Below are 26,912 nucleotides of genomic sequence, written 5' to 3' on the forward strand. Positions count from 1 at the left end.
CTACTCCCACAGATATTGTGTATCTAGACAGTTGTCTCCTCTAGCGGCCGGCTCATCCACGCCATCGCCGTTATGGCTCACATGTGGCATGCACCGCCCGTTCTACCTCGCATGTGCCATGCAACCCTGCAGACAACAGGTCTCCTACACCGCCTGGAGGGAAGGAGGGAGTATTGTAGTGGATTTCTCCCCTACAAACGCTGTTTGTCGCTTAGTAGCCAACCCCGCGAATTCCCCAGTGTATGCTTCGTGGTCTAGGTCAACCAGCGCCGCCCACGGAGCGGGGGTCAACAATCTACCCACGCCTACCTCCGCTATAAAAGACCTGACCTCGTGGTGACCACTCTCTTCTTCTAGCTACAGCCGCAGCAAGCAACATCACCTCCTCCGCTGCTGCCTGGCGGCCCTCGCTCCCGCCGGCGAGCATGGCGACCCACAAGCTGTCCTCCTCTGAGCATCCTCACCAACCAACTCTCTTCTTCTAGCTACAGCAAGCTACTCCACTTCCTCCGCCGCTGCCTGGCGGCCCTCGCTCCCGCCGGCGAGCATGGCGACCCACAAGCTGGTCCTCCTCTGAGCACCCTCACCAACCAGCTCTGTCTACATCACGCTTGTAACCACGCTGCCACTTCCCAGCACCAAGCTGCATTGTACATCCAATACAACATGTATACAGAGATCACATTGTGAGTTTCCTTTCTCCATCCCATCCTGAGTGTGAACCCAGACAACCCATACCCCACAAGACGACTGGCAACATCCCCCCCACCCCGTTTCTATGGCAACGGCGCTCCGCTGGCGAATTACCTCTGTACATAGTCCCATCCTCCTGCCAAAAACCTTATCAGAACGAGGGAATATTAGAAAGTAAATCCAGTCTTAGTCTTACGTACAAATTTTTGGGTAAATTAATTTATATCATTGTGTAGAAAAGAAACATTGAAGAAAACTTTACAGAAAAATAAATGCAGGTAGAAAAAAGAATACTCTACAGTACTCCAAATTCTTCAGCTTCGGAAAGAGCCATGTGTTGACGAATCAAGGTTGCCATCATTTGCCTGCACTTTGGCACCTCAGCTACCCTGAGTGAATAGAGCACCTGAAATTGCCTGGCTTATACTTCAGATGGGCAAGGGAGGACCTAATTGAGGTGTATAAAATTCTCAAAGGGCACTACAGTACTCAGTCGAGTGTCCTTACCTGGAACTGGCAGACGCTTGCCCCACAAGGTGTCACAGCTCAAGTTTGAAGAAGCTGCAAGTCCAGAAAACTGTGAGGGTAAACTTTTTCTGAGTGAGAGTTGTGAACTCTTGGAACAATCTGCTAGTGTGTGTTGTGACAGTATTGAGTATGAGCTCTTTCAAGACCAGAATTGATGGGCACTGGAGCAGGTTCAGATACATTCAGGAGCCACTGTATGCCCAGTACTTGCCAACAGTGCATAACAGAGACGTAACCGATCGCCCAAGTGGCTAATGAGCCGATCAGTGGTGAAGAGGATAAAAGTAAAAGTAAAGATGCGGAAAATTTGTTTATGGGTGATGCTGGATTGTGTTGCATGGCATGACAAACAAACCAGATAATTATCCTAGGCCTTGTGAAATGGAGAATGCTATTACTGATAATGAACCAATGATGACCAATTAAAGGAGTGTTTGTCTCCTCTTGATTTTGGCATCCTGCACCAGTGAGAGAAAAGTTATCTCTCCCTTCTTTCAGTAATTGAAATTATTACCACAATACATACAAAAAAATTGTAAAACAAAAGAGGAAAAATTAAACATGACGGCTTTGGGAAAACATTTTATTAGAGAAAAAATATTCACTGATCAAGCAAATGGTTCCCAAGATTTGGCAGTAATTCTATAACCAAAAAAAAAAAAATTCTAATATGAATAGCTAACTCTGAACTCAGTCCTTCAGGAACTTTGCATGGTGGTCAAAATGATCCCCTATGAAAGATGATATGAAGTAATATGAATGGTCATAGTCTTCATCCATACGCATGACTATTGGAACTCCTCCATTAGCACAGGCAGCAACCAAGTTGTCAGGAAGTAGCTGGCCTTGTGTTAGGAAGTTATCTGCTTTGCCCTGTGAATTAATAACAAATTACTTATCAGAATTTGCCACGAAAAAATTTCAAATGAAATAATCATCAAAAACATAAGTCCATGTACAGTCTCACCCAAAATTTTGTTAACTCTCCCAGCCAGCTATTGCTGCACTGCCTGCTTCAGATGTATGAACTTGAGTCTGTTACTTCGAACCTTTAGATTCATTAGTATTGGTTTCATGTTCTGGTTGGTACCGAGACAGTTTCAAACATCTGAAGCAGGCAGTGCAGCAATAGCTAGCTGGGAGAGTTAACAAACGTTTGGGTGAGACTGTACAACTATATCTCTTGAATTTTTAAGTTTTCCCTTATAATATAATTCAGATCTTAAGAAGATTATGAACCCCTGGATATTTCAACCAATGATTACCTAATGCGAGCGTAAGTGTTGAATCATCAAGTGATCCCTAGAGCCTAAAGCTGTGAATGACCTCATTCCTGGTTTCAACTACTGTACCTCACATTGACAGATATATAAAGATTTACACATTCTCACCTGATCTACCATCACCTCCAGGGGGGGACCATTGTAATTCTTGGCCAGATCACAAGCATCATATGTCTTCCAGGCATCCTTGTTATCAGCACCAAGATAGCCAGTGAAAGCTTTAACTCCCCAAGGACAATTGACTGGGTTGCAGATTGGGGCAAAAGCTGATACAGATTTGTACTGGCCAGGATTCTTGAAGGCACAAATCAAAGCACCATGACCGCCCATGCTTTAGAAAAAGATATAAACTAAAGTGAGAAAACTTAATTTTTATTTAATATTAGTGAAGTCGTCTTATCCATTTCTTAAAATATCCATCATGTATATTAAAAATACATCATGTGTACAGTATTCTACACTATCCATATGCACTAATTAATTTTTTATTTCAATTGTTTATAAACTCCCTTGGCTTCATATATAGGGCCATTTTTTTTTATTTGAGAACCATTTATGTATTTTATATAGGTAAGGCCCCTCTAAGTTGGATGAGCTCTGGCTTAGGAGGCTTGTGTGGGGTGGCAGTTGGGAAAGGAGTCAGTTCCGTGTATTTGTTGTTGTGACCACTGCTCCACTGTGCACTCTGTTTTATTTTGTATTCAGTGCTTCCATGGTGCATTATTGCAGCCCCTATTAAGTTAAGTCCAAAGAGATCTATGTACAGTATAATATACTCATCACATCTGCAAGTTCCAAACTAGGTTTGAACTCTCAACACTAACAGGTACTAACACACAATACCATACTCCTTTCCCATTACAATTATTGCCTTTAAAAAGGGACATGAAAAGTGACAGCTTCCGAATCTATCAATTACACTCTTAAATCTCATCTTCTTCCATTAAAGCATATTGTATCTACCACACTTCCCACACCACAACTCCACATCAAGATTCATCTGCTACAATAAAAGTAAGTGTTGTGTAAATGTACAGTACTGTATACTGTTAACTTTACTATTATTTTTGGAAGGGATTTTCCCAGCAAAATGATGGTTGAAATCACCTTGGGGGAGGTTATGCACAACTTGGACAGCCCAAAGCCCCATATAGTCAGACTTAGGGATGTCTTACTGTACTCATCTAGGGTTCTTAAAAAAAATGACCACTGTATAGATACAGCACTAGAACATTTGGTCAAAAATGTATTCAAACAAATTTAAAAATGGTTGTCCCATATTATAACCTTTGGCAATCTCTAGGAAAGAAATTGTTATGTGGGTGAGTCCGGATTATATGGGAAGAAAATGTCTGTTAGAACATACAATGCCAGAGAAGAGTAGGTCAGGTTTGAAGGCTGTACCATAGGGCATAGGTGTACTGTACATACTGTATGTTCGTATCTACAAGAGTAAAATTGGACTTATGAACAAGCCTCAGGAACGTAACTCGTTTGTAAGTAGAGAAGCACATGAACAGACAAAAACACTACTGATGACTACTGGGAGAAATGGAATGGTGTTCAGAACTCTATCAATATAAAAAAAATGGATGGGGGCTCCTTACACTTACTATATACAGTACTGTAGTATTTATATTCACACTTACAATATAGTATTTAATTATACTTTATATTTAGTTTCACTTTTATTTAGTATTCACTTAAACTTATCTGAAGCCATAAAAAAGTAGTACAGTACAGTACTCCACTTCAACACAAACTCCTCACAGATAATGTGGTGAGGGGGTTAGAGTAGGCTATGAAAAATGAAATGGCAATTTTTTTTTTATGGGTATTAGCCCACCCGGGCACAGGTCACCGACCAACATAAGGGGCCTGGGGGGCGAAACTGTAATAGTAGTAATAATAATAGTAATAATAAATAAAATTTATAATAATGTAGTAAATAAAATTTATAATAAAAAATAAAAAATACTGTATAATAATAAAATACTACTACTACTAATAATAATAACACTAATAATAATAATAATAATAATAATAATAATAATAATAATAATAACAATACTGTACTGTAATAGTAATAATAATAAAGAAATACAAAAATTAAAAAAAAATAAATAAAAGTGAGAAACAATATACTGTATGTATGTTGAGTTGTCAATGGTAAGAGAATCAACTGAGACCCTGCAGATGTGTGTAAATGAGGCAGAAAGTCAAATCAGCAACCTGGAACTTGGTCACAATTTTTGTGATGCCATAGCAGCAGGGTCTACCATTAGACAACACATTATGCTTCCAATATCTTCCCAGGCGGTAGTACCTCCCTGTGTGGTAGCTGCCTACTACCTCGCGTATTAGGGCGAGATAAAATGGGCAAGAATTGAATTAAGGACATTAAATACCCTTGAAAAGGAGAATGGGTGTGCCTAGACTCAATGCAAAGTAACATTTCCTCTAGGCCCTAGAGGAAATGTTACTTTGCATTGAGGACACTGATGCTGACTTAAGAAATACTGTACTGTACAGTATCTTTAAGATAGGGAGGCCATCCCTTCAAGGTATTCTCAAAGATGTCAAAGTATCCTACCATATTCTTTTTTTTTTCAGAATTCTTAGAAAAAACAAGTGGTTGATACATTCAGAATGCTGAGAGAGAACATGAAATAAAGATGTGAAATTCAAATTATGTTTTGGATAATTACTGCATATGGGTATATGGATAAGCATATAAATTCAAAACAAAATACTGTAGTGATATGACTGAAATCTGCAATACAAAATTATAGTAAATAATAAGTTTGTCATAAAATAGGTAAAGAATATTTACCTATGTCCCATTATGCCAGCTTTATCACTATCCACTTTAAAATTAGCAGCAATAACAGCAGGGAGTTCCTTGGTGACATATGAGTACATGCGGTAGTTTGTTTTCCACTTCTCCTCGGTGGCATCAACATAAAAGCCAGCACCAGTGCCAAAGTCCCAACTGTCTTCTTCTCCTTCAATGTTACAACCCCCTTCATGGCAGAAGTTTAAAATTATAATTACAGTATTTTAAATCTAAATAGAATAAAACAAATCAATGATAATACTGGTCAACACAAAATTATATATTAATGTGATCAGATATAAATTAAAACCTTGAAAATAAACTTCACAATCATAGATATGACACAGGCCTACTGATGTTGGCCTCATTCAAGAAACTTGTAATATAGGACAGACTGGATAACTTACTGGGACTAGTATCAGGGGCCACCACAAGTAAACCGTGCTTGGCTGCATGCTGCTGAGATCCAGACTTGGTGATAAAATTCTGCTCAGTGCAGCACAGCCCAGACAACCAATATACCACAGGTACCTGTTCTATGATTTAAAATAAAATATATAAAATAAATTTCATTATACATACAATTTTTTCCATGATGTGACAAATTGAAAATGACTGGAAATCATCTGAGAGTGAACACACACCATACCAAGTTATGATACAAACTGTGTTTTAAGTAAATTACCACTGTATCTTACCCGAATCTGCCTGTGGGGGAATGAACACTCCAAACTTCATGTGGCATCCAAGTTCTTTACTGAAAATAAATAGGAAAATCAAAGGCTGTTATTTATTTATAATTTGGTTATGAAGTAGCAAATGGAGATGTAAGTTTATTAAAGGGTAAATATCCTCAACAATTATTAAATGCAGTATATCTGCTCTGAATCTTACTGAATATACAATATATGGTATCTGTCTCACTGTAAATACCGTACAGTACAGTACCTGCATGTTCCATTTAAATCAATGTATGTTCTATAAAACTAGAGCAAATGATAGATACATTATGCCATTGCACAAGACTGATGGGGATATGACATCCAAGAAACTATGATTACAAATCGGTGTACAATTTTTTTATATGGGGAATAGCCCACCTGGGCACAGGTCATCGACCCAAAACGGGGCCTAGGGGACGAAAAAATAAGAGTTAAAAGAAATTAAAAATATAAAAGAAAAAGATTATGTTAATCTAAGCCACAAAGATGCTGGAAAACCATCTTTTTAAAGTGAGACATAGTATGAGTATGGGAACACAGAAGAAAGCAGAGCATTCCACAGTCTGGCTGTGTGAGGAAAGAAGGAGGTACTATAACGGTTTATTCTAGTGTGACCGCCAGCCACAGAGAAACGGTGGGCACCGCGGCAAGATGAGCATTACGAGCCCATTGCCTTGCTGGCGGTACACTGAACATTGCCCGTTAAAGTACCTGTAAAAGAGAGGAGTGAAGCAACATTGCAGAGAAGAGAAAGGGAAGAAAGATTATCAACTAAAGGTGGAGAGTCAATAAGATGAAATTCCCTTCATTCCACCCTATCGCACAGTTGGACAGAAGAAGAGCCACCCCAGATATGAGAGCAGTACTCCAAGTTAGGATAAATGAATCCCTTATAAACTTGAAGCAACTGCTCAGAAATGAAGTAGCTACGGCATCTCTACAGTATTCCCAGCTTTCGGCATGCAGCTTTAGCAATGTTGTGGATGTGTGGCTTCCATGACACACAGTATTAGAGGAAATGGTGAGGCCTACAGAAATAAGTGACACAAGTTTCTTTGACTTATAAACTAGAAAATAAATATATAGTCTGTGAAAATAAATATAAGTACACTGCATCTTTATTAGGTAAAATTTTAATTTCGGTCATCTATGTATACAGCTACTCCTTGACTTACAACCTACTCGACTTACGACCACCCGGACATACGACCGCCCCAGTCGTACCAATTTTTTTTCAAATTACGTATTTCCGAGTCCCGACGTTAGTGATCGCGCTGTGTACTGATAAAATTTTCGTTTGTAATTCCCTTTAAAATGGCTGGCATGCTTAAAAGTGAGAGTTTTGTGGTGCTGAGAAGAAAAAGTCACCCATTTTAGATTTTCTATGTATTATTTAAGCATTTTCGACTTACGACCTGGATTTGGGTCCCAAACCCTGTCATAAGTCGAGGAGCATCCGTATTTAAATACCAAAACAATCCTAACGTATTATAACCTAACTGATTTCCCTGATGACGGACCTGAGTACTGCATCAGATTTTGTTGACAGTTATCCACTATGCTATAAAATATCACTCAAACAAAATAAAACACCTACACAACTTTACTCACCACACCAAGCATTTGCTATGGCAGTGAAAAAGAATTCGGACAAACCTATCATGAGAGTAGACTTTCTGCCATCCACCAAAAGCCTTATTGGAGCTTTCTTCTTTGATGGTTGTCATGGTAAAAATTCTCCGAGCTGAAAAACAAAACAAAAACAACAATAGCACATACAGTATACTGTACACATACAAAATCTTGAAGCTTCTGTAAATATTTTAGAAAAGAAAAAATGGTGGCATAAATTAATGGCATTTACGTGCTTTATGATTTGAAGAATAACTATACTGCATATGACTGAATTTACAGAACTGTACAGTACTTAGAAAATGACCAGTAGGATGCCACCACCATCCCTTTGACAAATTAACAAAAATAATCACTATACTGTAACTACCTGTATAGCAATACTCTATGGTTCAGTCCAACAAAATTCAGAGTTCAGTAACAGTTTTGTCAATTACTAATAAGACCAACAAGATTGGCCTTCTTGCCAGTGCCTAAGTATTGTATGTGCAGCCATTTTTCATTGTTCCCTGCCATTTGGATTCTATACATTAAAAGATTTTGGTTAAGATCCCTAAAACCACAAACAATTCCTCAGTCCATGTTGTCTCTACCAGAACTTTTGGGGGTGCAGCATGTGAATTATAAATATCTCCCAATTTATCTTCTTAATATGTATGAATACTGTACTGCATAGTGAGAGGCCAGCTGTCTGTACTGTACTAATCTTAATAAGGAAAGGGTAGCTACTTAGGAATTAGGACTATATTAACGAGAATATTGGGTCATGATTAAATGTTCACTTCAGGTATTTGTAAATTCTAATGGAAATTTGATCAAAATATCATAGATGTATTTTGATAAACTACCAACTTTTTCTTCTAAATTACTGTCATTTTTCGTTAACCACCCATCACCTTTTTTCACATGAAAAATATATTTTTTCGCTAGTTTTCTAGCAGATTGTTCCAAGCGTTCACAACTCTCACTCCGAAAAAGTTTGCCCTCACAGTTTTCTGGACTTCTGGCTTCCTTCACCTCAAGGCTCGAGCTGTGACCCTTTGTGGCAGCCATCCGCCAGCACCAGGTAAGTACACTCGATATACCTACTGATTATTGAGTTAGGGTCACCTCGCACCCAAGACAACTCATACCCAAGATAAATCGTACTCAAAAAAGTTAACTTGTACCCAACTCAAGCTTTGATTTCTTGGGGATGGAAGCACAGACTTTATGTAGTACTGCAGAATACAAAGTAACCCCAATTAGACAATGAAAGTGGCATTTTGATGACAACACTTCGCCAGAGTCTATATGTGGGCTGCAGGCTAGAATGGTTGCATATAAAAATGTACACAATCAGTTCAGAGTAGTGACAGAATGCAGCCAAATGGATAATGATGACATCAGAAATGAGACTCACAAATTTGCAGAAATGTATCCCATGATTAATAAATGTAAGTAAGAACTGGACGTATTATTGTTTTGTTAATTCTCAGCTTTGTGTTTTGACCTCGCTTGGGGAAAGGTCATGGCAGACTTAGCTCCTGGGGATAAATTGTTGGCAATGGCTAGTGCTACTTGTGAACAGGGCTGTGCCCTTCTGAGGGCCGAGCTACTGGCAGAGTTAGTGAAGGTCAAAGAAAAAAACTTGAAATTAAAGGAAGTGATAGCAAGGATGAAGGAAGAAGACACGATACAAGGAAAGCCCGTGTCTGACGAAAACTCAAGCAAATGGAAGGTTGTGAGGAGAGGAACGACCAAAATGGTGATGAGAAAAGACACCAAGGAAACGACAACATCTAAGTGTAAAAACTCCTTTAGTCCTTTGATAGACGAATTGGATGTTACCATAGTCAGGAACAAGGCTGACAAGGAAGGTACGAAAACCTTAATTGTTGGCAATTCCCAGGTACGGTACCTGGATAGAGCTTTTTGTGGTAAAAATAAAAATAGGATGAGGGTTTGTTTGCCAGGAGCTGGGGTGGGGGATATAGTTGACAGGAAGGACAACATCTTGTCTGGTAATGGAAACAAACCCATTATCTGCCTCAGTGCAGGAGGCAATGATATTGGCTGGTGTAGGAATGAGGAGCTTCTTGATAAGTTCAAGACAGCTATAGAACGTATTAAGTTGAAGTGAGGGATCCCTATCATATGTGGTGTCTTGCCTAGAAGGAGAGTTGGCAATGTATGGTTGTAAAGGGCAGTTGGTGTCAACAGCCGTCTTGACAGGTATTGTAAGTCAATATCAGTCCCATTCGTTGACAACTGGGACAACTTTTACGGCAGAAGAGACCTTTATGCTAGGGATGGGGTGGCAACCCTGGCTGGCTCTCTCGAGAGGGCAGATCAAAAGATGTCGAAGTCTTTAAACTGCTAGGGGAACATATGGGCAAGGAGGTGGAGGAGACTGCAGTGGGTAAACAAAGTGAAAGGTTACAGGAAAATAGTGATTGGAATGATGACAAAACTAAATAAGGCAGGGAGTTAAAACCTAAACGAGTCAAAGAGAGGACTCAGAACACGACCAACTTAAATGTCTACTACGCAAACAGTAGGAGTATGAGAAACAAAATGGATGAAATCAGGGCCTTGGTATGTACCGAAAAAATTGATAAAATAGCATTCACTGAAACATGGATAAACTCACTCAAGAGAGTTACCTGCCGAATACCAAATTGCAGGCTACAAATTATTCCATACTGATAGGCAGATTAGGAAAGGAGGCGGAGTAGCAGTCTATGTCAGGGATAATCTGAAGTGTGAAATAAATAAGGAAATAAAAACTGAGAGGAATACAGAAACAATTTGGATAGAATTAATCGATGATAGGGAAAAATTAATCGCAGAACTAATACTGTATATAGACCTCCTAATCTTGATAAGAGTTAATGAGCGACTTATTTAGGATGAAATGTGCAGGGTTTCCAGGCATAGCAATAAGAACATAAGAAAATAAGGAGTCTGCAATAGGCCGGTTGGCCTGTGCAGGGCAGCTCCTGCCGAGAGTTACTACCACTCTCTATCATCCCTGAATCTATCTAGCCTCCTTTTAAAACTTTCCAGCATTCCAGCACTTACTACAAAGTTGCTAAGCTTGTTCCACTCGTCCACCACCCTATTTGTGAACCAGTTCCTTCCTACCTCCCTCCTAAACCTAAACTTATCCAACTTAAATCCGTTGCTCCGAGTCCTATCCTGCTCGGATATTATAAGAACTTTATCTATATCTCCTTTATTAACTCCTTTCACCCACTTAAATACCTGTACAGTACTTCTATAATATCTCCCCACACTCTTCGTTTTTCTAGGGAATACAAGTTTAGTTTCTTTAACCTATCTTGATATGGAAGGTTTCTAAGCCCCGGAATCATTTTCGTCATTCTTCGCAGCACCGACTCCAGTGAATTGATATCCATTCTACAATAAGGGCACCAGAACTGAACCGCATAATCGAGGTGCGGCCAGATATAGTTGCAATAAGACCTCTGCACTCTTATTACTTACACTTCTAGACATAAAACCTAATACTCTGTTTGCCTTATTTCGAACATTAACACACTGTTTTCTAGGCCATAGGTCCGGGCATACAAGTACCCCTAAGTCTCTTTCACAAGTCGACTTTTCTAGGTTGATGTTGTTAAGGCTGTATACATTGACAGTATTTGTTCTTCCAATATTAAGTACACTGCACTTGTTGGTGCTGAATTTCGTTTGCCATTTTTCTGACCACTCCTGCAGTGTATTTAAATCCTCCTGTAGTGCATTTGCATCCTTCCCTGAATTAATCTGCCGCCCTATTTTGGTGTCATCCGCAAACTTGCTTATGTCACTGCTGATCCCAGTATCTAGATCACTTATGTAGATTATGAACAAGAGTGGGCCCAGTACTGACCCCTGGGGAACCCCACTGGTTACACAGCCCCACTCAGATTTAAGACCATCTACGCTGACCCTCTGCATTTTATCGTTGAGCAATGATTTTATCCAATTTAAAACTTTCCCCTCGATACCATGAGCCTTAACTTTTCTCAGAAGCCTCTGATGCGGTACTCTGTCAAACGCTTTGCTAAAGTCTAAGTAAATAACATCGTATTTTTCGTCATTATCTATTACCTCGAAGACTTTCCTAAAAAACGTCAGCAGATTTGTTAGACAAGATTTTCCCTTTGTAAACCCATGTTGAGAGTCGTAGATTAATTTGCTTTTCTCTAAATGTGATCGGATGCTATTTGCTATAATTGATTCAAGAAATATCCCCACTAAAGATGTCAAACTTATCTGCCGGTAATTTGACGCTGATGCTCTGTCTCCCTTTTTGAATAAGGGTACTACATTTGCCTGTTTCCACAAGTCTGGCACAATTCCCGTGTCTAATGATTTTGTAAATAAATTTACGAGGGGTCCGCTAATCTGTTCTTTGCACTCTTTCAAAACTTGAGGGAAAATTTCATACGGCCCTGGGGATTTAGTCTTCTTTAATTTATTTATCTTCTTAAGATCATCCTCTTTTCTGATAGTGATATTCTTTAATTTCTATTCTTCATTTCCCCTAAATATCAGTTCCACCTCTGGAATTTCCTCGTGAATTTCTTCTGTGAAAACTGATAAGAAGTAGCTGTTTAATGCTTTGCTTATTTTCTCACTATCATTGATCACTTCCCCTCTAAATGTCTGTATAGTAGGCGACTTTAACTTTAGCCAAATAGATTGGATGGACCTTACAGGTAACTAAGAATCAGATGATTTTCTTGAAACAGTTCAGAACTGTTTCCTAAGTTAACATATAACCGAACCCACCTGGGGTAATAATATACTTGATTTAGTTCTGTCAAACAGAGAAAACCTCATTAGTAATGTCGAGGTAGGGAACAATCTTACCAACAGAGATCACAAAGAATTAAGATTTCAATTAAAATTTAATGGCAGTCGCAAGGAAAATTCCATTAAAGTCCCAGATTTCAGAAGGCCAAACTTTGGTAGGTTGAAAAGGCAAATGAGAGAAGGGGTATCACATTTGGGGATGGATTACATGGCCTCGAGTGAGGTGACCTCACACAATGTACCCACAGAGGGCGACCTCACTTTTCCTGGGGACCTGACAATGATATCCTCGCAAAAAGATGGTTAAGGATGACCTGATCACGAGATCTGAGGTTGACGAGTTCCACAACAATTTAAACAATGAGTTACTTAATGCACAAAGGCAGAACATACCATACAAAAAACTCAGATCAGACAACAATGACCCTAAATGGATACCGGTAAATAATTATTTAAAGAATATTATTGGACAAAGGAAGGCTATAGATAGAAGAATAAATCGTGGTGAAGTTTACCTCCGAGATTGTTTTAAGGCATTGGCCAGTAGGGTTAAGACCGAGATAAGAAAACGAAGAGGAATAATGAACTGAAGGTAGCAAGGGAGGCGAAGTCAAACCCCAAGGGATTCTTTCAAATGTATCAAACTAAAACACGAGAAAGGATTGGACCAATACAATCAGATACCGGCGAGCTAACTGATAATGACGGAGAAATGAGCAATAATCTGAATAAATATTTTTCAACAGTTTTCACCACCAAAAATTTAAACATGAGACCAGAGGCACCGACTATATACAGAGATAGTGAAGAAAATAGACTAAGCGAGATAGTAGTGACTAGTAATGATGTTAGTAAACACATAGACAAATTAAAGCCTAATAAGTCACCAGGTCCTGATGAGATATTTGCCAGAGTATTAAAGGAATGTAAGGAAGATCTTAGTGTGCCCTTAGCAAAGTTGTTTAACATGTCCTTAAAAACGGCTGTAGTACCAGAATCCTGGAGGATAGCAAGTGTAATACCGATTTTCAAGAAGGGTGATAGAAAACTATCCTCTAACTACCGTCCAATCATCTTCACATCAATTGTAGGCAAATTAATGGAAGCAAATTTCAAACTCTATTCGAAATCACCTGGAGAAGCACAAGTTGATCAATGATTCCAAACACGTCTTTAAAAGCGGGCATTCATGTCTAACTAATCTATTAACATTCTTTTCAGCTGTTTTCGAATCAGTGGAAGAGGGGCACGACTATGATGTGGTATATCTTGACTTTAGTAAAACCTTTGATAGAATCCCCCACGAAAGACTAATAAGAAAAGTGGAGGCTCATGGCATTGGAGGAGATATTCTAAAATGGATAAGTGCGCTGTTCCAGGACAGGAAACAGCGAGTGAGTATTAACGGCACTAAATCCGATTGGAATAACGTCACTAGTGGAGTACACCAAGGCTCAATACTTGGACCATTATTATTTATTATATACATAAACGACATAGATACGGGCGTAGACAGCAACATAAGTAAATTTTCTGATGGTACTAAATAGGGCGTGTAATTAAATCTGACGAGGACTCCGCAAAACTACTGGAAGATCTAAACCAATATTTTGAATGGTCTGAAAAATGGCAGATGAAATTCAATGTGGACAAATGTAAAGTACTTAGTCTAGGAGATGTAAACAGGGAAACCAATAAAAGCAAGTTAAATAATATCCCAACACTGATAACTTTTGCCCATGTTAGTTTGTAACGATGACTTGTCACCCAGAAAAAAGTAAATACATGAGGATAGGAAGAACAAAAGTTGCTGACCATGGATATCATATGTACACCACAATCAAGAAGACCACTGTAGAGAAGGATGTAGGGGTAGTCATCGATGATAAGCTGACGTTTTCTGACCATCTAGCTGAGAAAATCAACAAGGCTAATAAAATAGTGGGCATTATTAGAAGAACTTTTGTTCATCTGGATGCACCTATATTCAAGGCTCTGTACACTGCTCTGGTTAGGCCACACCTTGAGTATGCTAATCAAATTTGGAGCCCATATCTCATTAAGGATATTGAAGCAGTAGAGAATGTACAGAGGAGGGCTACCAATTTAGTACCACAGATCAAGGATTTATCTTATGAGGAAATACTAAGGAAATTACAGTTACCGACACTGGTGTACAGAAGATCTCGTGGGGACCAAGTGGAAACATACAAGATAGTGTGTGGCATATATGACCAGGCATGTACAGCAGGAATGTTCCAGATGAGGGAGGCTGACACTACCCGGGGGAACTCAAAGAAGATCTACAAAACCAGAACGAGGCTAAATCTCAGAAGACACTCGTTCACGAGTAGGGTTGTCAACAACTGGAATGGGTTACCTGAGTGAGTAGTGAATGTGGAGATGGCGGAAAAGTTTGAAGCAAAATTAGATAAATACTGGAAAAATCAACAAGTATATAATTATCCGCCACACACAGCCACCGTCCGAGTAGAGAAGAGGCTACTGAGCTGAGTCACAGGCGTGAGCCTCTTCCAGAAGATCATCTGAGTAATACCTGGTATATTTATCTTCAAAAATAAAGAAGAGCAGATTGAACGGCACATAGTTATTGAAAGAGGCATAATGAATCCTTAAAGGTGACATAAAAATTAAATGGCAATATTATTGAAGAACATGAGCAATAGACACTTGGAACCTTGAGTCAGGTACAGCACACCGTTATTTTAAAGACTCACATTGGAACATAAATATCACAAAATTTATTTTGTTTTAGCAACCTTTTTTATCAATAATATAATTATGAATTTATTTAGGTACATTTTTTGGGATACAAAGACTATTTGGAGACAAAGTTATTATAACATGGATTATTTTTTTGCAATGTGCATTCTAGCCTTAAATAAATATATATTAAGCTTATAAAATAACTTTTTTAATGTGAATTTATGATCGCTGTCTTAAATTAGTTACATTATTGTATTTAATATGTCCTTGGGGTGAGTGTGATGGTTAAAGCCGTAAGTTGTAGAACGCAGGGGAGCAAGTGAGGGTGACCCATGATGGCGGCCAGTGTGTGGCGCTCCCTTATGTGTTTCATGTAAGCTTGTGGCTCAGCGCAGGCAAGCGACGACCAAGCATGAAGGGAACGCGCGGGTTACGGCGCCTGGTCTTGTGTACAGTGTCTATAGACAGATAGTAAGCTAGACCATGTCGTGGGGCAGCGGCGGTGGGAGGCTGGTGGTGGGTGCATTTCATGGTGAGCGAGAAGGCCACCAGCAGCAGCAGGTGGGCGGGGGCGGCGATGTGGACGAGGTTATACAGCGGGCGTTGGAAACATGTGAAACCCACCACCAGTTCATCGCCTCGCAGGCAGAGCACCTGGAGCGACTGAGGTCCCAGTGTGCCACCAGCGCCCAGCTCACCCAGCAGGAGATCCGCACGCTAGAGGTGAGCTGCCCTCTCACGGTCCCACTAATTACCCAAATGTAGCCGCAATGAAGTCAAATGATGGTCCTACATGAATAAATCGGACTGCCAACCACTTCTCAACTAGTATTTGGTGTCACAAAGTCACAAAAAATTGGAAAACTTAATTTAAACCGAGTTGTGTTAGGTTAGGTTAGGTACATGCACTCGATCTATTAACTCAGATTAAATTAAGTTTTCCAATTTTTTGTGACTTTGTGACACCAAATACTAGTCGAGAAGTGGTTGGCAGTCTGATTTATTCATGTAGGACCATTATTTGACTTCATTGCGGCTACATTTGGGTACATTTGGGTAATTAGTGGGACCGGATCCTGCTGCCAGGTTTAGGCTCCTACAGTCACCACCTACACCATCCCTCCCTACTCCACAGAAACAGTCTTATATTTGTATTTGTGTCCTGGTATGTTTAGGTTTGACAATGTCGGGTACAGCAGCAAGTGGTTTATGGTCATTAATTTTGATTGCCTACCAATACATGTCTACTGCTGTACTGGTTTGTACAAAATTAAATTTTATTTTTTGGCTGTATTGGACAGTTTTAGTGAAGGTTCAGCTGAAATTGTATAGTGTACTTTTATTTACAATTTGATGTGATGTGTTGATAGGTGACAAAGAACTGCATGGAGGTAGAATACTGTAAACACAGTCTAAGTTTTGCTGTACATGATTATTAGGTTAATATTCGTCGATTGGCTGTCTGCAGGTTTCCAATTTTTAATATTACAGACACAAAGACTATAAAAAACCTAAACATACGACTTCATATCATTTATTGTGCAAATCAGTATTAACGGAGCATCTCGTAAATTTCTAGGCATAAATTTCTGTATCCGCCATGTTGCCCCAGTCACTTCTCTCCTCCCCCCCTCCTCTTCGCAACATGACAACCAATGATCTTCAAGTATCGTGTCATGTGACATGGTTGGCCAATCATTTTGAAGGCTCGTGATGGCGTGCAAAAAGTGTTCTCTCCCTTATCTAGCTATTATTCAGCGAGTTTATCAGAACAAAAGTGAAGCAATCCAAATCTTACAGGATCACGGAATCCAACCAACATCAAGACTGTGTCCTATGTGTGGAAATTGTTTATTTTAAGAAAAGACAGAAATTCTTTTGTCAGTAACCATAAGCATACCAGATCGCCCAGATGTATCTTCCAGCACGGTAGCAGGTAGGTTAGGTTAAGTGAGGTTAGATTAGTTTTTGTGTGTGTTTTTTATGGTGTGGTTTACTTCAACTTGATTGCCATTTTGGTGCAAATTAGCAGTTTCTGATACAAATGAAATTGTTAATTAAAAAAAAAATGCAAATTTGTACCAGCAATGAAGGTCGTCGTCCTGCAACAATACTGTGCCTGTGCCTCTCCAGAGACGCCCTTCTGCTGCAGAGGAGGGTGGCGGTTGGCTCTGTGTGGTAGCCGACATCTGAGCATGGCCGAGGCCGGTTATGCTGCAGTAGAAGGGGAGGCCCTGGCTGTGGTGTGGTGCCTGCGCAAGGCCAGGCTGTTCCTCCTTGGCTGCCCGAACCTCATTCTGGTGACGGACCACCGCCCCTTAGTTGGCTTGCTAGGGGACAGAGCCTTCACGGATGTGGCGAATCCGCGCCTGTTCAGGCTCAAGGAGAAGACCCTGCAGTACCGATTCACGGTCAAATACTTGCCAGGGAAGCGGAACTGTGCAGCTGACGCCCTATCCCGCTTCCCCTCCCTCAGGGCGGCGCCTGATGCGGAGGACATGGACCAAGAGGAGGACCTGTGCGCTGCAGTGTGTGCAGTCACAATCGCAGCACTGGATCAGGATGGGTGCATCACTATGGACGAAGACACAGTATGCAAAGCGGCGGCGGACGACCCAGTGTACCAGATTCTAGTGTCGAGGGTGCTGGCGGGCGACTGGCACCCCCACAAGTCACAGGAGGTGGCCTGTCTGCGCCCGTACTTCTCGGTGAGGGACAGGTTGGCTGTGGTCAGGGGTTTGGTCACCTACACCTTTGACCAGGGCTGCGTGCGCCTTGTCATCCCCGACTCCCTCCGCCACCGGGTCGCCGTTAACCTGCATGTGGGGCACCAGGGCCTCGACTCAATGCTCAGGCGGGCCCGGCAGTCTGTCTATTGGCCTGGCATGGAGGGTGACCTGCAGTATCATCGGTCCCGGTGTGCTGCTTGCGAGACCCACGCCCCTTCCCAGCCTCCGGAGTCGTTGGTTCTGACCCCAGCGCCAGACTATCCCTTTCAACAAGTGGTGGCCGATTTGTTCCACCTGCAGGGCCGCACGTACCTAGCATATGCTGACCGACTGACAGGTTGGCTGGAGATCGCCCACTTCCCCAACGAGGCCACCTCTGGAAAAATCATCGCCAGTCTGCGGGCCTACTTCACGAGGTGGGGGGTACCTGAGCAGATCTCCACAGATGGAGGTACCAACCTTGCCAGCCTTGAGATGACAGATTTCCTCAAGTCATGGGGGTCGAGGTGCGCCTCTCGTCGGCCCACTTCCCCCAGTCCAACGGCAGGGCAGAGGCTGGGATCAAGGCTGCCAAGAGGCTCCTCAGGGATAACACTGGGCCCGGGGGTAGTCTGGACTGCGATAGGACATCCCAGGCCCTCCTCCAGTACCTGAACACGCCTCTGCGGGGGGTGAACAAGTCGCCCGCCCAACTTGCCACCGGCCGCCAGCTCCGTGACGGCGTTCCCGTGGCCAGACAGCACTATAAGGTGGACCAGCACTGGCGGCGGGCACTTCGTATGAGGGAGGTGCGCTTGGCCGAAACACAGGATGGGGTCCTGTCGCGGAGGGAGGTATCCCGCCAGCTGGCTCCCCTAGTCGTGGGCACGCAGGTGCGTGTGCAGGACGCAGCTACCAAGCTCTGGGACAGGACAGGCATAGTGGTGGAAGCCCGCCCTCACAGGCAGTATGCCGTCAGGTTGGGTGGCAGTGGCAGGGTGTCCATCCGCAACAGACGCCACCTGCGAAACGGCTCCACACCTGTGCCTACTACTCCGGTGGTGCACCAAGCTGTGCCTCCTGGCCCCCCTTCTGCTGTGCCCTCCATACCCGCGCCCTCCTCCGCACCCACGGCCCCTCCCCAGTCGAGCGCGGCCAGGCCCAGGAGAGGCCGTAGGCCTCCGGGCTGGTTGACGGACTACGTGGTGTAGTGTATGTGATGTAAAATCAGTTTAGAGGTTTTTTTTTTTTTTTGTTTTTTTCCTTTGTTTGACTCGTTTTTCCTGCATTATTGTTGTTTTTATGAATGCATTGTTTTCCTTTTGTTAGTTCAAATGTGCATTGTCATTTCCTTTTAACTTGGGGGGGAGATGTAAGATTGTACCATCGTACGATATGTTTTCCCATGTTGAGATGGGGGTTTGTCTTTGGCAGCGCCCGGTTGCCAGTCTCCAGCTGACGCTGTTAGAATAAAGTCTATAAAGAACGTGGTCTATGACTCCAACCTCTCACAAATACTAATTATAATAATAATAATTATTCATAGTAAGTAAGATTTTTAATTAAAAAAATACACCAAAATAAAATAATCATGATAACAATAATAATATTAAAATATAATAATAAAATTTATAATAATAATAATAACAATAATACTATTATAAAAATAATAATAATAATAAAATACAAGAATGAAAAAAGATAAGTGAGAAACATGACCTATACCTATGAATTATTATTATTATAATTATTATTATTATTATTATTATTATTATTATTATTATTATTATTATTATTATTATTATTATTATTATTATTATTATTATTATTATATTTTCGCCCCCCAGGCCCCAATGTGGGTCAGTGACTTGTGCCCAGGTGGGCTAATACACATTAAAAAAGAAAAAAAACCTAACCATTCTGAAAACCGAAAAATTCCGAAATGCCTCTGGCCCCAGGGATTTCGGAAAAGGGATTGTCAACCTGTGTCATTAATCATAAACTTTAAACTCTTTTATAAGGGAAACAGTAATGCATGTTACAGGTGAATAAAGAAAGCTGTAAAGGTGAGTGTGGGTGATGGGTGGTGGTGTGTGCATGTAGGTCAGGTTCCACTGGGAACTTGGTCATGGGAGTGAAACCTGTGGCCAATACTTCATCCTGGCTAACACTGGCCATTCATTACTGTTTTCATCTTGAAGTTTTCTATTTGTCCAGAATTGGAAGAACTACTGATACACTAATAAGTAAAATAATTATTTAATCTAAATCAGAACTTTGCATTTAAATAATTCTCTCCTATTTCTTGGAAGGAAAATCACCTTAAATATCATTTAGTCGTACTGTATATGACTATTAAAACACTGGTTGTAAATTTTTTTTATTTGCACATCAGAGAATAGGAATGGCAATTCTAACTATATTTGACAATCTCTAAGTTCTCTCATAGCTGTGACCCTACATTAGGGAATGTTTGGTATAGGAAGCCAAGTTTTATGGGTTCTCTATTAATGTAGGGTTGTGCAGTATCATCATGGCTGTTCGGTATTTACAAGAATGGGGTAGCTAATAAGATAGTTGAAATCAAAAGAAATGTTTGATAGGGATGAAGAAATCAACTAGGAAGTGAGTCTGTTGCTATTTGCTGATAACACTGCACTAGTGGGTGATTCAGGGGAAATGTTACAAATGTTGGTGAGTTAATTTGGAAGAATGTGCATGGGAAGTTGAAAAGGGAATGTAAACAAAAGTAAAGTTATGATAACATGTAAGAGGAAGTGAAAAGTATGTGTAGAGAGAGAGAACTAAGTCAGAGGAATGGTTGAGCTGACATACTGCATGGAACTGAAGTGTAGACTTGGATGCAAGAGGAATTGATGTAAATGAGAGTACAGTAATGTGTTGGATGAGTAATACTATATACAAATACTGTACAGTATTACATGATGATCAGGAAATGAAAGAAGCATAAGAGAGAGAGAGAGCTGGCAAGAATTTATTAAGTTTAGATGGGAAGTAAAAGATTACCCACAGTGAAAAGAGTGTTTGAATGAGAGATGGATGGAAGGAGGGAGAGGGAAAGGTCAAGGAGATGGAAAGATGGTGTGTGACATTTGAGGGATGGACATCTATAGGAAGCATCAGAGCATATGAATGATCAAAGAGCATGGCTCAGAGTGGTTTGTGTGGATGTCACTGCACGTAGAGTGAATTGATGAAGGCAAATGCATGGAAGGTTTGATTTTGACTCTTGACTCTTGCTGTCTTGCAGAGTAATGGGAAAAAGTTTGCAAGAATAATTTTTTTTTATTACTGTAGTTTATACGTCATATCTATTGGTACTGTATCTTCTTTTAACTTTTTTGGGGGGGGTGAGTTCATACTCTTGTAGATAAGTCATGGCTCGTAAATAGCTAATCACATCAGTCATTTCGAATGGTAAAAAGGAGAGTAAAATTGATTCTTACGCAGTTTTCGTGGTTGTATTGCTTTAGTACAGTATTTTGATGTATATACTGCACAGTACCGGTGTACTGTACTGTATATGAACTCCTTTTGTACAGTGCCGGACAGTTATTTAGCAAATTTATTTATATGATCCTGATGAATGTAGAAGAACTCATTTGATTGCTGATTAATAATTTTTCATTTTGCTTTTTTGTTTTTTAGTATTGTTGCATATCATAAGAAAGAATAATTTTCCTTCATATACCAACAGTACTTGTAGAGCCCTATTTTCTCCTAGGTGTATGAAACCTCTAAATGTCCTTTATTTATATGGGGACTACAGTACTTATTTACATACTGTACCTAATGTTAATATTTTACTTTTCTTTTAAAACAGGGAAAGTTGGTGAAGCTGTTTAGTCTCCAGCTGGTGACCAAGCGTCACTTACCTACAGGTGTACCATTACCCCTGGAGCTACAGCTTTACCCCTCCCTCAAGCAATGGCTCCAAGTTGTTGGACTCTGCAAGGATTCAGTTAATGTAAGTTACTACTGTACAGTAGAAGTCCAAAAATCCAGACTGCTTGGGGATTGGGTCTGTCTGGAATAAAGAAGAGACGAACAGATACATTTTGATAGTTTATTCATTAGCAAATATAGCATGCTTCATTTATCAAAACGAGCAGTTTTAAAGAAAAAGTTGTGAATTCTAGAATTTTATTCTTTGCCTTTTTTATATCATAAATTGTAGACTTTCCAATGTTGTATGTTTCCATTAGAACAGTATTGCTCACACCACGTTTTATATTAATTATTTAAAGTTTGTCACTCAATTTCAACGTGTTCTTTCTCTTCACACAACGAAATTTATCTACTTTAGGAGCCATTATTATGGGCTCTGTAAATGGAAAGAGTAGGACTCAAAATTACATACGTTGTCACAGTTTGATTGCTCATTTTAAAGTGGTGACCGCGTGGTCACTTGTTGTCGCTGTGCACCTGTGGTGCTCATGCATGCGCACATACACACAAAAGCCAGCTAAAAAAAAAATTGAGTTTTCGAAAAGTCCGGATTCTCGGGTGGTCCGGATTTCTGGCATCCGGATTTTTGGACTTGTACTGTATATATTACATAGGATTTTTCAGATTTTTTGTTTATCTCTGATAAAGTTAGAGAAAAGCAAAGCTGTTCCATGACTCTTAGGGATAAGTAGATCATATAATAAGGTAGAACAAAGGTAGGGTAATAAAATGGTTAAATAGTGTTAGCTCTATGATGGTTGAGTGTGCATTTACGCGGTCAATTGAACCCGTGGAGGTCCGCGTAAAATGAGAAACGCGTAAATGAAATAACAGAACATATGGGATTAATTGAAATAGAGACTGGGCCGACCCCCAAACTCCACTTTTTCCGACACAATACCTACGTTGTAGCAAAAATAACATCTTAATTTTATGATGGTATGCACACACAATTAATATTTAAGAGAAATACAGTCGCCCGGTTAATGTCCATTCAAATAATGGACTCAACTCCTCCCCCCCTCTTCCCACACTCACTGGCTCCTCTCTCTGAGAAATGTTTGGGTGAAAACACTAGATTTTAAGGTATAATAATAAATAATACCTAAATAATACCTCAGACTAAAGTTAGGATAATATAATTAACATTGCTGGATTCCTTGCAGGACAGGGAATATTTTGAATGTAAACGTCATATATTTTGCACAAAAGATAAAATTACATTTAAAATTTGTATGTCTAATGCAAATTTTAAGATGTTTTTATTTAAAATGATCACCATCTTGTAAGAATTCCAGCAATGTAAATTATATTCTGGCCGGGTAATTTGTATGAATTTTATGAACTAAAAACAAATATCTTCAGTAAATAAACAAATTATGCTTCACCCAGACACTATCTGTCAATCAAAATACCCCACCTCCCGCTCCCCCCCTCTTCCCACACTCGCTGGGTCCCTCCCTCCCTACCCCCCACCTTCCTTCCCTACCAGAGAAATGGTTTGGGGAAAAACAGTATAGTATTTACATTTTTAGTAATAAATAATACCTCAGGCTAAAGTTAGGATAATATAATTAACATTGCTGGATTCCTTGCAGGACAGGGAATATTTTTAATGGAAATGTCATATATTTTGCACAAAAGATAAAATTTTTGCTAATTTTCATGATCTTCTTAAATTACATCTAAAATTTGTATGTCTAGTGGAAAATTTAAGATGATTCTATTTAAAATGATCACCATCTTGTAAGGATTCCAGCATTGTAAATTATATATTTTATGAGCTAAAAACATATATATCTTCAGTAAATAAACAAATTCACTGGTCAACATAAAAAAAAAATTCTCATGGTTCTGGATCAAAACAGTCTGATTCTAGTGTAATTGCATGTGCTGAACTCAATTATGACATTCGTATAGCTGTATCAGGCTCAGTTTTCCAGAACCAGCATATCTATATATTTAGTGTACCATGCTATTCATACAGTAATTTATATGCTCATTGGCTCCACTTATGCAATTATTTTGTCCTGATTTGTGCTTTTTTGTTTGTTTCAGTTTGCTGATTCATGATATTGCATATCTACACCTGCATGATTTGTAATTACTCTGAAATTAACAAAACATGGAATGTTGCAAGTGTGTGAACGGTGCTGACAGTTTTTGCTACATATGTGGTGCCTTCACTCCTAGTAGCCTCAAGAAACCAATCACAAAAGCTGTTCGACTGAACTACAAAAGTTACTTCAAATGTCATTTGGGTGACCAAGACAAGAAATGGGCACCTCATGTAGCCTGTAAGTCTTGTGTTAACCACCTGAGCGAGTGGATGTGTGGTAAACGAAGTTCAGGAATGCCGTTTGCTGTACCGATGATATGGCGTGAACCTAAAGACCACAGTAGTGACTGCTACTTCTGTCTCACAAATATTAAGGGAATAAAAATCAAGACACGAGGCAAGGTACAGTACCCCAATGTTGCTTCTGCAATCCGACCAGTACCGCACAGTGCTGAACTTCCAGTCCCAAATCCACCGACTGAACAAGAATTGAGTGATTCCGATTCTACCTCTACCTCAATGGAAAACGACTACCAGGATGACTCTGAAAATACCAGGCCTAAACTATTTACTTAAGAAGCACTTCATGATCTCATCAGGGACCTAAACTTGTCAAAAGAAAAGGCTGAAGTTTTGGGATCCAGACTAAAGCAGCGTAATCTGCTAGAAGATGGAGTGCATATCACTGCAGCGCGTTACCGACATAGACAGCTGTCTGCATTTCTCAAGGTGGCAAACAACCTTTGTTATTGCGAGGATGCAGTATCTCTCATGCAACAACTCTGCAAGTCTGAAACATACAAGACAGAGGATTGGAGGCTGTTTATAGACTCAGGAAAAGACTCTCTGAAAGCTGTTCTTTTACACAATGGCAATCGGCTTCCATCTGTCCCAATAGCACACGCAACAAAAATGACTGAGAGCTATGAAACAATGAAAATTCTGTTGGCCGCTATAGAGTATGAGAAACACCAGTGGAAGATATGTGGCGATCTCAAAGTCATCAGTTTACTACTGGGCCTTCAGAGTGGCTACACAAAGCACATGTGCTTTTTGTGCTTGTGGAACAGCAGAGCTGATGTAGAGCACTGTGTGAGAAAGGATTGGCCGACAAGACCAAGAGATGCGCCTGGAAGGTTTAACTGTGCTCACAATCCGCTTGTAGATCCAGAAAAGATATTTTTGCCTCCACTGCATCTAAAGCTCGGTTTGGCTAAAAATTTCATCAAAGCTATGGATCAATTCGGTGCTGGGACTCTATACTTATCTCAGAAACTAGGTGGTGTGGTTTCCGAAGCCAAGTTGAAAGCAGGTGTCTTGAATGGACCACAAATTCGTATACTAGTTAATGATAGCGAATTCACCAAAACATTGAACCCACTGGAGAAAAAAGCATGGGAATCATTTGTCAATGTGTCAAAGAATTTTCTTGGAAACTATCGTGCTGACAACTACAAAGAAATCATAACCATGCTTCAGAATTATCATGCATTGGGAGCAAGGATGTCCTTGAAATTGCATTTTTTCCACTCTCATTGAATTTTTCCCAGGTAACCTTGGAGACGTTAGTGATGAACACGGCGAAATATTTCATCAAGATATCGCCATAATGGAGAGCAGATATCAGGGACAATTCAGTCCTAATATGATGGGCGACTATTGCTGGACACTGCAACAAGAAGAGAGCAAGCTGTACAAGAGAAAGAGTAAAGTTCAGAAGCACTTTTAGAACTTCATATTTTGTCATTATAAAGGATTTGAACTTATGTTTTTTGGTACAATTTTTTATGAGCTTATCTGTGATAGGTTTAAAATTGTATCTTGCATGACGCGATAATGTTACTATATTTACTATTTTTTTTATTCTTTAAGAAAGTAGGTCTGATGGTAGAATGAAACATCCAATTAATATTCATTAATATGAAATTAGTCATGAAAGCACAGTCACATGAGATAATCTCATCTTTTGCACGACACGTGATGGAATATTAAATATTTGTACCTATTGATTTTTTTATAAAACCTGGTCTGATAGAACAAAACAAATATCAGATTCAAATTCAGCAATATGAAATTAGTTGTGTGATCATGATCTCTTATGTGAACCATTTTGGCTGTTGACCAGTGGTTATACTTCACCCGCGTAAATGATGAAATTTACCGCGTAATTAAAACATTTCATTCTGGCAAGGTGCCGCTTAAATGACCAAACGCGTAAACAAAAACCGCGTAAATCCAGACTCAACTGTACTCTTTAAGTCAGATTGGCTTCAGTCTTAATAGTCTTTAACATAACCAAACTTGAGGCTCAGTCCTAATGGGCCCCTCCTGGTGGTTTATTATTTGGGCCCATTTGACCAGTCACCAACTTTTCAAGAGAGTTAATGGATAATGAATCAAGAATAAAAGGAAGCTTAGCATTTAAAATGATCATATTGTATACAGTACAGTATAATAGTGAATTTTTTTTAAACTTTGCTTATAACATTTTAACAGAAGATATATACTGGAGGATCCATGAATAATATTTGACAATGATGGGGATAGAATGTAGTACTGGTGGTAAAAGGATTTAATGTAAGGGTAAAGATACCATGTAATGTGTGGATGAGTTCTTTGAGTACTGTATATGTATTGTAACTGGTAGAATTAATCTGGTTAGTTAATGGAGAACTGTTAAATACTGTACTGTACATCAAAATATTTCTTTGTATAAGCTAAGGTTTACAAGTTCATAGAATTACATTAAAGGGTATGATAATTTGGGGGAATCTTTACAAAGCTATATACAGCTACTCCTCGACTTATGACCACCCTGACATACGACCGCCGAAGTTGTACCAAAATTTTTTCAAATTGCGTATTTTCAAGTCCCAACGTTAGTGATTGCCCTGTGTTCTGACGAAATTTTCGTTTGTAATTCCCTTTACAATGGCTGGCAAGCTTAAA

The 26,912-nt window shown here is 39.9% G+C and overlaps 2 protein-coding genes across 10 annotated transcripts in view; one reads left to right on the forward strand and one right to left on the reverse strand.

Moving 5' to 3' along the window:
- Nucleotides 1-1,790: 1,790 nt before the first annotated feature.
- Nucleotides 1,791-15,244, reverse strand: LOC121856829 (S-formylglutathione hydrolase-like). Of its 4 annotated transcripts, none has more exons than XM_042352568.1 (7): nt 15,199-15,244; nt 7,719-7,806; nt 6,039-6,097; nt 5,748-5,876; nt 5,338-5,527; nt 2,613-2,835; nt 1,791-2,094 (listed from the first exon to the last, which is right to left on the reverse strand). In XM_042352568.1, the coding sequence occupies exons 2-7, from the start codon at nt 7,787-7,789 to the stop codon at nt 1,912-1,914; spliced, it is 855 nt and encodes a 284-aa protein (XP_042208502.1). In that variant the 5' UTR covers nt 7,790-7,806; nt 15,199-15,244; the 3' UTR covers nt 1,791-1,911. The 4 variants fall into 4 exon arrangements, with proteins under 4 accessions (XP_042208502.1, XP_042208499.1, XP_042208501.1 ...); XM_042352565.1 differs by lacking the exon at nt 15,199-15,244 and adding an exon at nt 15,058-15,187; XM_042352567.1 differs by lacking the exon at nt 15,199-15,244 and adding an exon at nt 14,881-15,033.
- Nucleotides 15,245-15,527: 283 nt separating this feature from the next.
- The window catches only part of LOC121856828 (kinase suppressor of Ras 2-like), a 47,066-nt gene continuing 35,681 nt past the window's right edge, over nt 15,528-26,912 (forward strand). For all 6 annotated transcript variants that reach the window (XM_042352558.1, XM_042352561.1, XM_042352559.1 and 3 more), the window contains exons 1-2: nt 15,528-15,950; nt 21,780-21,923. In XM_042352558.1, the coding sequence (XP_042208492.1) occupies nt 15,711-15,950; nt 21,780-21,923 (384 nt within the window). In that variant the 5' untranslated portion in view covers nt 15,528-15,710. The remainder of the gene's footprint in view (nt 15,951-21,779; nt 21,924-26,912) is intronic.

Source organism: Homarus americanus, unplaced genomic scaffold (assembly GCF_018991925.1).
Source record: "Homarus americanus isolate GMGI-L3 unplaced genomic scaffold, GMGI_Hamer_2.0 scaffold43075, whole genome shotgun sequence".
In the NCBI taxonomy this organism is placed as follows: Eukaryota; Metazoa; Arthropoda; class Malacostraca; order Decapoda; family Nephropidae; genus Homarus; species Homarus americanus.

Coding starts and splice junctions, on each gene's coding strand:
- LOC121856829 (XM_042352565.1), bottom strand. CDS start 15,124: ATGCCTCTTTCAATAACTATGTGCCGTTCAATCTGCTCTTCTTTATTT. Junction 6,098..7,718: donor AAAGTCTACTCTCATGATAG/GTTTGTCCGAAT, acceptor ATTTATTTTCAG/TAAAGAACTTGGATGCCACA. Junction 5,877..6,038: donor TCCCCCACAGGCAGATTCGG/GTAAGATACAGT, acceptor TTTAAATCATAG/AACAGGTACCTGTGGTATAT.